Raw genomic sequence first — 12,511 nt, 5'->3', positions numbered from 1 at the left:
AAGCCCTACTTGTTATGGGAAGGGGCTATGATAGAAACAGGCAAAATGGAACAGGCATGGCATTCCAGCCCCAGGTCTTGATGTGATCATATTCAACTCCACAGTGTTAGATGCTTGGCAGTGTCCATTGGTCCCACCATCCCCAACCGCTCATCCCTGGGGATGGACTCCACTGTTCTGAGCCTCAGACTGGAGGTCCAGGGTCTTCGCACTGGGTTCACCAGCGCTGATGGCTGGCTCATCTGGAGCCTCTGGAGGCATGGAGGCGCTTGGCTGCAATGCAGGTGGGAGGGAGATGAAGAGTGAGGGCTCCTCAGAGGTGGGGTTGGTCTGGCTGAAGGTGTAGCCAGAGCATGGCCCAGGAACGGTCTTGGGGAGGAGTGAGGGGGACGGGGAGGGGACGAAGTCTGGGGCGTGGCTCCAAGGAGGAGGAGGAGCGTGACTCAGAACTGAGGCTGACTAGGGTGGAGCTCCAGAAGGACGGAGGTCGATTGGGGGCGGAGTCTGGGCGGATCAGAGGCGGGACCCGGTTTAGAGGCGGGGCTCACGGAGAGCAGCGGCTGGCTAGGGGCAGTCTTGGGCGGGGCATGGGCGGGGCTCCGGGAGGACCGAGCCCTGCTTGGGCGGGGCGTGGGCGGAGCTCCGTGAAGACCGAGCCCTGCTGGGGCGGGGCGTGGGCGGACTCCGTGGGCGGGCCCGGAACGCGGTGGGGAGGCGGGGTCGGGTGAGGGCACCGCACTCCGGGTGTGGCGGTCCGAGCGCCGGGGGCGGCGCCACGGCGGGCGGGGCGGCCGGCGCGCTGTGTGGCCTTGGCCATGAAGCCGCAGCCGCCGGGCTAGGCCCGGGGCGGCTCCAGGCCTGGGCGGCCCGCAGAGGGCTGGGCCGGTCCCCGGCTCCGGTTCCCGGGGCGGCGGGTGGCCACTCACCATGCCAGGCAAGCACCAGCATTTCCAGGACCCCGAAGTCGGCTGCTGCGGGAAATATTTCCTGTTTGGCTTCAACATTGTCTTCTGGGTGAGCGCGGGGTCGGCTCCGTGCCCTGCGCTGGGGAGTGGGGCGAGGCAGCCTGTGTTTCTGGCGGGGGGAGTCCCTCCCCAGGAACTTGCGACCGGGCACTGTTCCTGACTCCTTCCACCCCGATTCCCAGTCCTTAAGAACTACTCTGAGGGAGCTACTGGGATTACTGGGAGGGGGGCGGGGGGCGGGACCCAGTCCCAGCAGGGTAGGTTTGGGAGTCTTGCGTTGCAGCCCCAAGTTTGGGCGAAAAAGGGGGCGGCGTTTGTCAGAAGACTGCAGGGGCGCGGTAGTTGCGGGATGAGCCCCGCCCCACCTCCTGGCCACACCAGCTCCCGGCATGGTGCGTGAGGTTCTTGCGGTTGGGTCCTAGCCCTAGTCTACCCCACCGACAAGAAGCTTGTGAGCCAGGAGGGCAGGAAGTGACAAAAGCCCAGGCCTCTCTGGCCGCGGGAGAAAGAGCTCCCGTGGAGAGCAGGGAGCTGTCCCTCGGGAACAGAATTCAGCATGCCATAGCTGACAGAAGAGAGGCTTCCCTCCCAGGGTGGCATCTGTGTCCTGGCCCTGCCAAGTCATCTTTCTTTTCTTCCTCCCCCATCCTATCGCCGAAGCGGGCTCTGCATGCTCCCTTTCATGCCAGGCCTTTCCAACTTGTTTTCAGCAGGATTCAAGGACTCTGTTCTCCACCCACGTGCTGCCGGGTTTGCCTTGTGGTGGGTGCCCTTGGATCTCCACAGCCTTCTGCTCTGGAGGGTATGGGCAGCTGCAGGGAGCCCTGCCCTGGAAGTCAGAGGGCCTGAGTGTAGCAGGCCTTGTCCGGAGGCTTTTGGGCTAGCCACCTTTACTCTCTGGGCCTCTCAGCTTTCCAGCCTAGGAGTGGGGGGTGTTAGAGTTTGTCCTTCCTGGGTATTGGATTAAATAATGGTTTTGGTTGTGGAGGCAGGGCTTCTCCGTAGCCCCTCCTGGCTTGGAGGCTGCTGTCTGAGCGTCCTGAGTGCTGGGATTACAGGTGTGAGCCATCACACCGAGTTTCCTGTTAAAGGAGTTCTAATGAGGCACATTTTCCCAACTACCTTATTATTATCTATAGTTTACAGATAGGGGACTGAATGAATAGACACCAGGAGATTAAGTCATTTGCTTAGAGTGACAGATGCTTATCAGGAGGTAAGGCAGAGGAGCAAGCTGAAGTAACTCTGAGTGTGTGGGGGTGGGGGGGGGGGGGGGGTCAGGGGAGGCAGATCTGGTAGTCCTGGCTTTGTTCCAGGGTCTGGGCAGAGGAGTGAATGTGGGCAGAACATTGAGGTCCCGAGCTTGGGCAGCATGGAGCAGTCAGGGCTTCAGAGCAGAACTAGGTCAGCTCTAGCTGGCTGCAGGTATATGGAAGGGTGACAGAGGATCTGGAAGTGGGGAGGGGTCTGGGACCTTGAACTCCTGATGTTCCACCCCCAAGTGTGGGGATTATAGGTCTGTGACACTCCTCCTGGCTCTGCCCATGCCATCTGGACACCAGCTACAGACTCCTCATCTGGGCAGCCTGTGTTCCCTAAATCACCTCAATCTTTCTCATTATCTTGCCTCAGTTCCTTGCTTGGAGAGCCATGATTTTCAAGGCCAACCACCCTCTCATTTCTGACCCTGGGCAGCTCCCTAGACGTGCAGTCTTTGAGGGACACACCATTGGAGTAGAGAGACACCGTCCACTTTTTACCTCTACCTACCCTTTCCTGCCCTGGTCCTGGGTTCTCCCTGGAATTGCCTTCCCCGTGCTGGGGATGGGGCGTGCAACCAAACGTCACTTCTCCAGCCCCAGCCCATCTGATCTATCTCATCTTTGGACAAGAGACCAGTTAATGTTTTATTTTTCCCAAACCTCTCCTTGTTCAACCCGACCCCATCCCTCCTCTCTTCCTCCTCCTCTCCTCGCTTTCCCAGCCTCCTGCTCGGACCCCTCTGCCCCATCTTGGCCCTTCATCCTGGGTTCCAGCCTTAACCTCCTAGCCTCCTTTCTTTCCACAGTCATTTTCAGCTTGTTGGGACACTGTCATCTCCCTGGCTCCAGACCCTTACATCTCCTCTCCTGTTTCAGACACCTCAGTGTCCCAGGCACACCCGAGAACAGGCCAGACCTACTCTTGGCCCCATATTGCTTATCCATACGTAGAGGAAATACTGAGCAAATGAACAGATATCCAGATGGCTGGAGAGGGTGGTGGGCTTCAGCTGGGCTTTGAGTGGCAAGGAGGCATGAGAGGGAAAGAAGAGTTCTGGGTAGAGCACCTAGAAAAGGCTAAGATCCCATGGTCATCTTCAGCTACATCATGAGTTAGAGGCTAGCCATAGCCAGCCTTGGCTACATTGAGACCCTGTCTTAAAAACAAACAAACCAACAAACAAACAACCCCAAAGGCACAAGTATACCGGAGGCCAGATGCTTTCGGGGGGGGGGTGCTTTCAGCAGGATTCTGCTCTATTTGGAGAGTCCAGGAAGGGGCTGATGTCCAGTCTGAGGCATGAGGTGGCCTCAGTTCCTCTAGCTAGCCTACGGGAAAGACTCCCTGAAAGGTATCCTAGGTAGGTGCTCCACCAGGTCCCATTCACAGCCTGGGCCCTTTCCCTCAGCTTCCCAATGGCCTTCAGGAAGGGGTGTGAGTAGGTCCTTGTGCTGGTGTCCAGCTCGAAACTCTTGCCGCTTTCGCAGGTGCTGGGAGCCCTGTTCCTGGCCATCGGCTTCTGGGCTTGGGGCGAGAAGGTAAGAGAGCGGCGCCCAGGGGCGGGCTGGGGGCACAGTCAGTCTCTCATGCTGTCCACTCCCCTGTTGCAGGGCGTTCTCTCCAACATCTCGGCGCTGACAGATCTAGGAGGTCTAGACCCTGTGTGGCTGTTTGTGGTGGTTGGGGGTGTCATGTCGGTGCTGGGCTTCGCTGGCTGCATTGGTGCCCTCCGGGAAAACACCTTCCTGCTCAAGTTTGTAAGTGTCTCTCTACCCCAGATACACTGGAGACCCCTGACCTCTTTCCATTCAGTTCTTGCCTAGGCCTGGTGACCAGACAGGAAACAGGTAAAACCACGCTGTCTTTTGTCAACACAAGACAGCATTAAAGAGCAGGGGGCGAGCTCAGTGGTAGAGCGCTTGCCTAGCACACACAGGCTCTGGGGTCCACACTGCAGGGCTGGGAGGAGGGGGCAGCACTCAAATAATAGTGGGTAGAGACTGGAGACTGACGCCCCCTTGGGTCTTGGCAGAGGTGTGGGAAGCTCTTGCCTGTGGAGCCCCCAGATCCCTGCCTCTCCAATGCCTACCGTCTGTGTGCCCCCAACCCAGTTCTCTGTGTTCCTCGGCCTCATCTTCTTCCTGGAGCTGGCAACAGGGATCCTGGCCTTTGTCTTCAAGGACTGGATTCGAGACCAACTCAATCTCTTCATCAACAGCAATGTCAAAGCCTACCGGGATGATATTGACCTTCAGAACCTTATCGACTTTGCTCAGGAATACGTGAGTGTGATAGCCATCGTGGGCCCCATGCAGGCAATCCCCCATGGGCACTCTCGAGAAACAGCAAATTTTCTGTGTGTGTGCATCACTTCCTCACTCACCCAGGCCAGCAGATGCCAGGGAAGGCACTTAGGAGAGCCCCTGTGCCAGGAGAAGCCAGCTCCTGCTTATTCCCCAGGCTTCTCTGTGCCTGGCTTCTTAGGGACACAGGTGTGTGAAGCTGTGGCCAGAGAAAGAAATGGCATGTACAGTGCAAGTTTCTCTTTCTCCTCAGTCTGGGCCCAGAGTGTCTGCGGGCGGCTATGTTGCTGATGCCCCAGTACTGTGCCTCAAATTTTGTCCAGCTCAGCCACTTAGGTTTGGTGACAGGCACTCTTTAAGAAATGCATTGCTGGATGATTTTTGTCCTTGTGCAGACATCAGAGCAAAATCTAGCAACATAGTTGCTTAGTTTCTTTTTTCAATTTTATTTATTTTATGTGTACGGGTGTTTTGCCTGCACACCATATGTGTGTCTGGTACCTGAAGAGGCCAGGAGAGGGCATTGGATCCTTGGATCTGGAGTTACAGGTAGTTGTGAGCCACCACATTGGTACTGGGAATTGAACCTGGGTCCTCAAAAAAAGCAGCCAGTGTTCTTAACCACTGATCTGCCTCTCCAGCTGGAGCATAGTTGCTTATTTTCATCAAGTCTTGTGCACTGTCTGTAATTAAAAGCTCTGCACTTACAGCCATGAAACCGTTCCCACCTGTACATTCCAATTCTGACAGTTCCTTAGGGCCACACCCTGTCACACCCAGTCACCTTATCAAGATTTGGCACTGGGACTCTACAGTGCCTTGGAGCTGCCCAGGGCAGAAGCAGTCATGTAGCCTGAAGTTCCCTGTGCTTGCTTTCTCTATTCAGTATGGAACTGGGACAGGCCCTGAGCCAGGTGCGGGGAGATTCAGTGTTTTTAAAATGTGCAGCCTGTTCTCTTCGTGATGGCAGTGTCCTGGGGGATGGTGATGCACATAGAAAACGGGGCTGTTGGGGGGTGGGGAGCGGAGAGAAGAGAGCACACCGTGGCAAGGGCTGAAATGGAGAGCGTAGTGAGGGGGAGCCCCTGGACGGTGACCTTGACGCCTCCCTGAGGAGGGGAAGGAACAGTGCTCTTAGCAGGTGACAGGGCAGACGCTGGCTCATTGGTGTCGGAGACCTGCACACAGCGCATGGCCAGGCGTCCTGCCCCTGGCTCTGCCACTGGGCCTGCGCCTGACACCGGAGCCATCTCATGCTCACCCTGGAGCTTCCCCAGCCCTCACAGCCATCTTTGCCGTGGCTGGGACAGTCCCCCCAGGGATCTGCACTGTCGCACATTAGGCCCCTGCCCTGCAGACTTGGGCTTGCCATGGCAACATCTGGGAAGGTTCGCGAGGGGCGCTGTGACTTCAGATGATGCCAGCAGGCGTTCTCGGAGTGGATTGGGATGGGAGAGCTGGCTGGGCTCCTCTCCTGTCCCTGCGGTGAAGGATTTGCAAATCTGGGCAAGTATGCAGACCCAGTGCAGATATGAGGATGTGTGGTGCCTCTGTCCCCTCAGGGTTCGGTCTTGCTCCTGCCCCTCAGGTCCACGAGGAGGCCACAGCCTTCAAGCAGCGTCTCACCACATTCCTAGGGGCTCAGGCCTGTCTGCTGGGGGGATTGGAGTTGCCCCTTCCAGCCAGCCCGCCCTCTCCTTTGGGTTTGCCCCAAACAGGGAGGGCGAGGCTCTAGGGTTAGGCCCCGTTGCCAGCTGTGGACCCCTAAACCCAGGCTCTCCTCTCTCCCTAGTGGTCTTGCTGTGGCGCCCGAGGGCCCAATGACTGGAACCTCAATATCTACTTCAATTGCACTGACTTGAACCCGAGCCGCGAGCGCTGTGGGGTGCCCTTTTCCTGCTGTGTTAGGGACCCTGCGGTAAGTGGGGCCCTGGGAGGAGGCAGGACCCCTAAGCAGTAGGAGGTGCATGCCAGTGTGCTCTGGTGTCCGTGAGAGAGCTAAGAAGTCTGGAGTTTGGCTGCAGATGAGTGGGCATGGCAAAACCCAAGCTTCTATTTGCTTTTCTGTGAAAGAAGAGCATTTTAGTTCAGGGCCCAGTGAGACCACGGGTGTTCCCTTAGCACATTGCTAATGGTCTGTCTCCCCCTCAGGAAGATGTCCTCAACACCCAGTGTGGCTATGACATCCGACTCAAACTGGTAAGAGGGGCGGGGACAGGGTTGAGGGTACCTTGGATACAGGGGTGGCATGAGGGCCTCTCATAAGCTCCTTTGGTAGATCTCAGGGCTTCTGTGGGGTGGAACTGGCCCCGATGGGTCTGAGGTCCTGATTGCTCACCCCATCTCTGTGCACCTGCTGTGGTTGGCATTGCTCAGCCAGTGCTAATGGATTGTCCTGGTGATCCAGTGCTAATGGATTGTCCTGGTGATCCAGTGCTAATGGATTGTCCTGGTGATCCAGTGCTAATGGATTGTCCTGGTGATCCAGTGCTAATGGATTGTCCTGGTGATCCAGTGCTAATGGATTGTCCTGGTGATCCAGTGCTAATGGATTGTCCTGGTGATCCAGTGCTAATGGATTGTCCTGGTGATCCAGTGCTAATGGATTGTCTTGGTGATCCAGTGCTAATGGATTGTCTTGGTGATCCGGTGCTAATGGATTGTCTTGGTGATCCAGTGCTAATGGATTGTCTTGGTGATCCAGTGCTAATGGATTGTCTCCGAACTCAAGGAAAGAAGGGGAGACAGTAAACGAGTAGACACATTGATGTGGACAGTCATGAGAACTTGGGAGGTTGATAAGGCAGGGTCTGTGTGCTCAGGGAAAGCCTCCTCAGAGCAGAGAGCCAGGCTAAGACCCTAGGAGGAGGGGCCATCTGTGCAAAGGCCCTGTGGCAGAATTCCAGGGAACAGACTTAGTGGGGGAGGACACTGGAGTGGGGATGGGCTTGGGAAGAGGGATGAGGTATAGATCTGAGCTGAGGCAGCAGACAGCAGCAGGCAGGCTGAGTCTTGGTCCTGTGTGTCCTCAGGAGCTTGAACAGCAGGGCTCCATCTACACCAAAGGCTGTGTGGGCCAGTTTGAGAAGTGGCTGCAAGACAACCTGATTGTGGTGGCCGGGGTCTTGGTGGGCATTGCCCTCCTCCAGGTACAGCCGTGGCCTGCTTGCCCTCCTCCTGCCCAGAGCCTTCTGCTCTTCCTTACCCACTCTCTGTCTTACAGATATTCGGCATCTGCTTGGCCCAGAACCTCGTGAGTGACATCAAGGCAGTGAAGGCCAACTGGTGAGGCTGCCGGGGTGATGGCCACACATCCGGCCTAAAGGGCCTCTGGGGGGCCTCTTAGGACACTCTGCTTCGCTCACAATGGCAAGGCCTGTGGGGCGTCTGCCATGACCCGAGCCCGAGGCTTTGTGATAGGGTTCGCGTTGCCCACTGGGGAGCCACGGGGCTGTTTGCCACAGAGCTCTGTGTGTGGGGTGTGTGTATGTGTGTGTGCACACGCACGTGCATACTCGTAAGTGCACCTGGAGTCGCCATCCTGCTGCTGTGAGGTAATGGCCCTTCCAGGGCTCTGCAGGAAGGTGTAGCTAGGCGGGTAGGGGGTGCACCTCTGTCCCCTGGTCTACCGTGGGGTGTATCTGTGTGTGGGGTGGGCTTATGAGGCTGCTGTTTCCAACCTCCCCTTAGTCGATGTGACCTTGAGCCTGCCGGGAAGCCTCCCTTGGTCTCAGTGTCACAACCTCTGAAATGAGTCCAAGAATTTTCTCTCTCCTTGCCTCTCAGGATCAGCCATGGTGGTGGCTACAAACTACTCAATAAACGACACTTTGAAAAACAGTGGCTTATACTCACCATCTTCGAAGGCTCTGTTGGCAGCGCCGCCTCAGAGCTCTCCAGGGAGGGCCCCGGCCTGCACCCAACCGCCTAGCAAGGTCTCACAGGTCCGGGTGACTTACGCACCTGAGATAGCCTTTTACGTGGGTGTCTGGCCTTAAAGGCCACATCTCCTGCTTCTCCTGCAGAATGACTGTGTGGCCACACCAGCTTCTCAGTGTCAGCGTCATCTTCAGCAGAACATAGAGACACCTCAGCCGGCCTGTTCTGTGTGCCTGACCCCCAGCATCTGGGAGGTGACCTTTCCAACCCCTGTGGATTACTCCTGGAAAACACCTCAGGGATTCTGTGTTTCAGCCTCAAGAAAGGCAAAAGGATCTGAAGAGCGGGGTGCTGGAGTTCACCCCTGAGAGGGGGTCGCTGGTGGATCCTAGTTGTGCTGGGCACTGAGGTGGGTGGCAGGAGGTCCAGGAGAGGGCTGAGTGGTGGGAGGAGGGCAAGAAGATCGTGCAAAGGGCGTGCCCGGAAGCCCATGACTTGGCTTCTATGAGGGTGAAGTGCATCTATTTTGGGGTCCACCAGCTGTTGGTTTAAAAACCTTCTCCATGACCTGCAGTGGTGCCTTGAGGCCACCAGAGGGCACATCAACACCACAGTCTCTGCATCTGGCTTTCCTCACACCCTCACCTCAGTACCTACCCTGCTTACACTGAGTGGCGTGCAAACTTGTAAAGAAGCAAACCAGCTCAGGCTTAGGCGATCTGGCTGCCCAGAGGGCTGGTATGTGTGAAATGACCCTTCTCTCCCCTTTCCCTGTGCTGGGTCAAAGGTCGCACGCAGCTCTGGTGCCCTCTGTTCCCTCGGTGAGTTACAGTGAGTGTAACAGAGGAGTGGGACCTGATCTGCCTGGGTCTTGATTAGCACTGGAGACCAGACAGAGGGAGACAGAGGTTCTGTGATGATGAGGTATCTATGTGCAGTCTGGATGATGATAATGACCGCTTGGGAGTACAGGGGAATACAGTGGGAACTGTGTCGAGACAGGTCCTCACCCACAGCTGCTGACTGCTGTTCAGTTGTAGCAAATTGCTGTGGTGTGTGGATGCAGGGCTGACAGCAGAAATCTCAGAGAAGCTGGGAATCGGCGGCTCTTTTAAAATAGCCAGATTTTAACTCAAACCTGCAGGCGTCACCCAGAGCCCAGCCTCAGCTCCTGTGTCAGCATCACGCACAGTGGCCCTGACTACTAAGCCCTGTGAGGGTGCTGGGAGCTGCAGCCAGGGAGGCTGACCAGGCAGTGTGTCCCTGGTTGCCTTGTCCCCTGGCATGGGCTGCACAGAGCTCTTGATGGCACCGGCTGTGGTGGTGTGTACACGGCAATAAATACAGCTCAAAAAGCATTGTTTCTCTCATTTCAGATGGTTTCATTTCTCCCTCAAAGCTCGCAATGCCCCTGTGAACTGCAGTTTCTTTTTCTGATGAGGAAACACTCAGAGGGGAGGGAGGCTGCCTAGAGCATACAAGGCACGCAGAGCCTACTGCCCCCTTGTGCCGAAGTTTGGCATTGCATGCGTCTTCTTGATGGGTCTGGTGAGACTTGCATACTGAACTAGCAACCCGTGAAGGGTGTAAAGTTACCTTTATCCCCAAAGGCGAGATCTGAGTCTGCTTAGGTACTAGTGGTACAGGAGGGGGAGGGGCAAAGTCCCTGCCCCGTGCTGCCTCCTCAAGGGAGACAGACGGTGAGGAGGCAGCATTTTGTTGGTAATGTGTGCTATGAAGATGAGTGACAGCTGGGGAGCCTGGGTGGAGGGTTGGGAAGGGTGCCATTTCTGGGGAACAGTGATCTCGGTTTTGGCAACAGCTTCTGTAAGGCCGTGGCGGGCTTGGTGTGAGGGGGCTGGGATGGTAGGAGGTGGGACTGGGTGAAGAGCAGGAGCACAGGCACAGGAAACGAAGGTGCCAGGGTATCCAGAACCAAATTGACGAGATGGTACAGGAGTGGGGACCTGGGCCAGGCCAGAGTTCTCCAGAGCTCACCCTGTTACAAGATCTCCAGTTCTCCATCCACTCATCTGCCTACCCATCCTTCCATGCACCCTCCACTGCTTATCCTAAACACACCATCACCCACACAGGAGGCCCTAGCCAGAGACTGGGGCTTCTGCGGCAGAGGCAGGCAGGGAGCAGTCGCTGGCGATGCGAGGATGTGCTGAGAAGCATGTGATTGTCACTGAGTCAACTTCTTGCTCTGACAAGAAGCCTCAGAAAAATTAAAGGAAGAACGGTTTCTTTTGGCTCACAGGTTCAGAGAATCTGGTCCATCGTGGCTTGGTCTCATCCTATGGGCCTGTGGTGAGGTGGAGCACAGTGCTAGGGAGGGCATGGTAGAACAGAGCTGCTCGACCCAGGGCAGCCAGAAAGCACAAGGGGAGGGGCCTGGGACAAGGCATAACTCCCAAGGACATGTGCCAGGACCCTCCCTCCGGCTAGCCCCTCCTGTCACCTCTCCAAGTTATGAAGCCATCAGTGGGTTAATCCATCAATGAAGCCAGAGCTCTTATGAGCCTGTCATCCCCAGAGGTCTTGCCTCTGGACACTGCTGTGTAAGAACAAAGCCTTCAAATGTATGAGCTTTTGGGAGGATATTTCAGATACAAAGCATGTCACTTCTCAGCACACTTTGGGGTTGATTAGAGACCCACTTCCCATTCCCACAGCAGTTCATGGAGCAGTTCTCTGTACCAAGTGGTCCTCACCCCCAGAGAGGCCTTTCCAGATATGCAGAAAACACAGGAACAGACAAGGCTCCCCTGGGCATCCCTCTAGACGGGCCCCTGGTCAGTAGGGAGCAAGGCCACCTTCCAACTCCGTCAGGATGGATGCACGCTAGTAGTGCCAAGCCGGGTGTCCCCAGAGCCCTAGGAGAGGTAGCTGGGATCTCAGAGTAGCCAGAGGACTTGCTGTGACTCCCTATTCCCCCAGGGGAGGATTGAGTGGGGAGCGGGGAGGGAGAGCCTAGGCTGACAAGTTCCTGCATTTCTGGTAAGTCGGTCAGATGGGTTTGAAGGAAGGTGTCCCAGGAAACTAAATCATGTTTCTTGGTGACAGCCTCTCCAAATGGCCACCAGAGAGCAGCAAAGTGCAACCCACACAGCATAGCCCATCAACCCTGGCCACAGCAGGTGACAGCGATCCTTCGAATCAGCCAGCTAGGCCACTGTCCCAGAGACTTAGAGGCCCACCCTCCTGGTGCCAAGTTCAGGTCTTGCCACTCTCTTCATTGTCTCCTCCAGGGACTTTGAGTAAGTGACACCCCCAGGGATATCTGTCCTAGTGCTCAAGGAGACTGTGTAGTGCCGTATGACAGAGTTGGAGAATGTGATGGTGGTGGTGGTGGGGTCATTGTTCTCTTTCTTTAGGAGGCTGAAGCAACAGGCTCCACATGCACCTCCACTCATTCAGGCAGGTTTGCTAAGCACCTACTGTGTGCTGCCAGCGTTCCCAGCACTTAGAACACAAAAGGGAAGCCATCCCCTACACTCCCATGGAGATGTCCAGACCTCGGGGGTCAGCGGACTTGGTCTGCAGGAGCCAAATATTCTGAGCCAGAGCAACAGCCACGTAGCCACTCAGTTCTGCCTCCATGGCAGAACGCAGCCCGAGACAGGATGTAAACAAGTATCCATGGCCGGGTTCCAGGGACATGATCTGCGGATGCAGAAGCTGGGATGTGATCTAATTTTCAGCTGTCATAAATCTTTGCTTCCTTTTGATTTCTCTGCCATTAAAACATGGAAAAGTTTATCTTTAGCTCTGGAGCTGGGTTAAAACAGGCTACAGATTGGATTTGCCTCACAGGCTGGAGTTTTCTGTCCCCTGGTCTGAGGACGAGGACAAAGCATCACCACCAGAACGAAACTGTGGGGGTTACAGATGCAACTGGTGGGTGGGAGTGTGGGGGCTAGCCTCAGTGTTGACTGGGGTGTCAGGGGGAGTGTGAGGGCTAGCCTCAGTGTCGACTGGGGTGTCAGGGGGAGTGTGGGGGCTAGCCTCAGAGTCGACTGGGGTGTCAGGGGGAGTGTGGGGGCTAGCCTCAGTGTCAACTGGGGTGTCAGGAGTGTGGGGGCTAGCCTCAGTGTC

The 12,511-nt window shown here is 56.3% G+C and overlaps 2 protein-coding genes across 7 annotated transcripts; one reads left to right on the top strand and one right to left on the bottom strand.

The window, feature by feature from the left end:
- Nucleotides 1-150: 150 nt before the first annotated feature.
- Nucleotides 151-929, bottom strand: LOC114689515 (basic proline-rich protein-like). Its single transcript, XM_028863838.1, has 2 exons — nucleotides 549-929; nucleotides 151-369 (listed from the first exon to the last, which is right to left on the bottom strand). Exons 1-2 carry the CDS (start codon nucleotides 927-929, stop codon nucleotides 151-153), a joined length of 600 nt encoding a protein of 199 aa, XP_028719671.1.
- Tspan17 (tetraspanin 17) lies at nucleotides 774-9,782 on the top strand. 6 transcript variants are annotated; one of them, XM_037205710.1, is made up of 10 exons: nucleotides 1,044-1,767; nucleotides 3,716-3,766; nucleotides 3,839-3,985; nucleotides 4,340-4,510; nucleotides 6,324-6,449; nucleotides 6,683-6,730; nucleotides 7,564-7,680; nucleotides 7,755-7,816; nucleotides 8,318-8,475; nucleotides 8,557-9,780. In XM_037205710.1, exons 1-9 carry the CDS (start codon nucleotides 1,636-1,638, stop codon nucleotides 8,460-8,462), a joined length of 999 nt encoding a protein of 332 aa, XP_037061605.1. In that variant the 5' UTR covers nucleotides 1,044-1,635; the 3' UTR covers nucleotides 8,463-8,475; nucleotides 8,557-9,780. The 6 variants fall into 6 exon arrangements, with proteins under 6 accessions (XP_028719571.1, XP_037061606.1, XP_037061607.1 ...); XM_028863738.2 differs by lacking the exon at nucleotides 1,044-1,767 and adding an exon at nucleotides 774-1,014 and having other exon boundaries at nucleotides 8,318-9,779; XM_037205711.1 differs by having other exon boundaries at nucleotides 1,038-1,767; nucleotides 4,409-4,510; nucleotides 8,318-9,782.
- Nucleotides 9,783-12,511: the final 2,729 nt, after the last annotated feature.

This window comes from Peromyscus leucopus, chromosome 5 (genome assembly GCF_004664715.2).
Source record: "Peromyscus leucopus breed LL Stock chromosome 5, UCI_PerLeu_2.1, whole genome shotgun sequence".
Classification (NCBI taxonomy): Eukaryota; Metazoa; Chordata; class Mammalia; order Rodentia; family Cricetidae; genus Peromyscus; species Peromyscus leucopus.
This window is presented reverse-complemented; position numbering and strand designations above follow the sequence as displayed.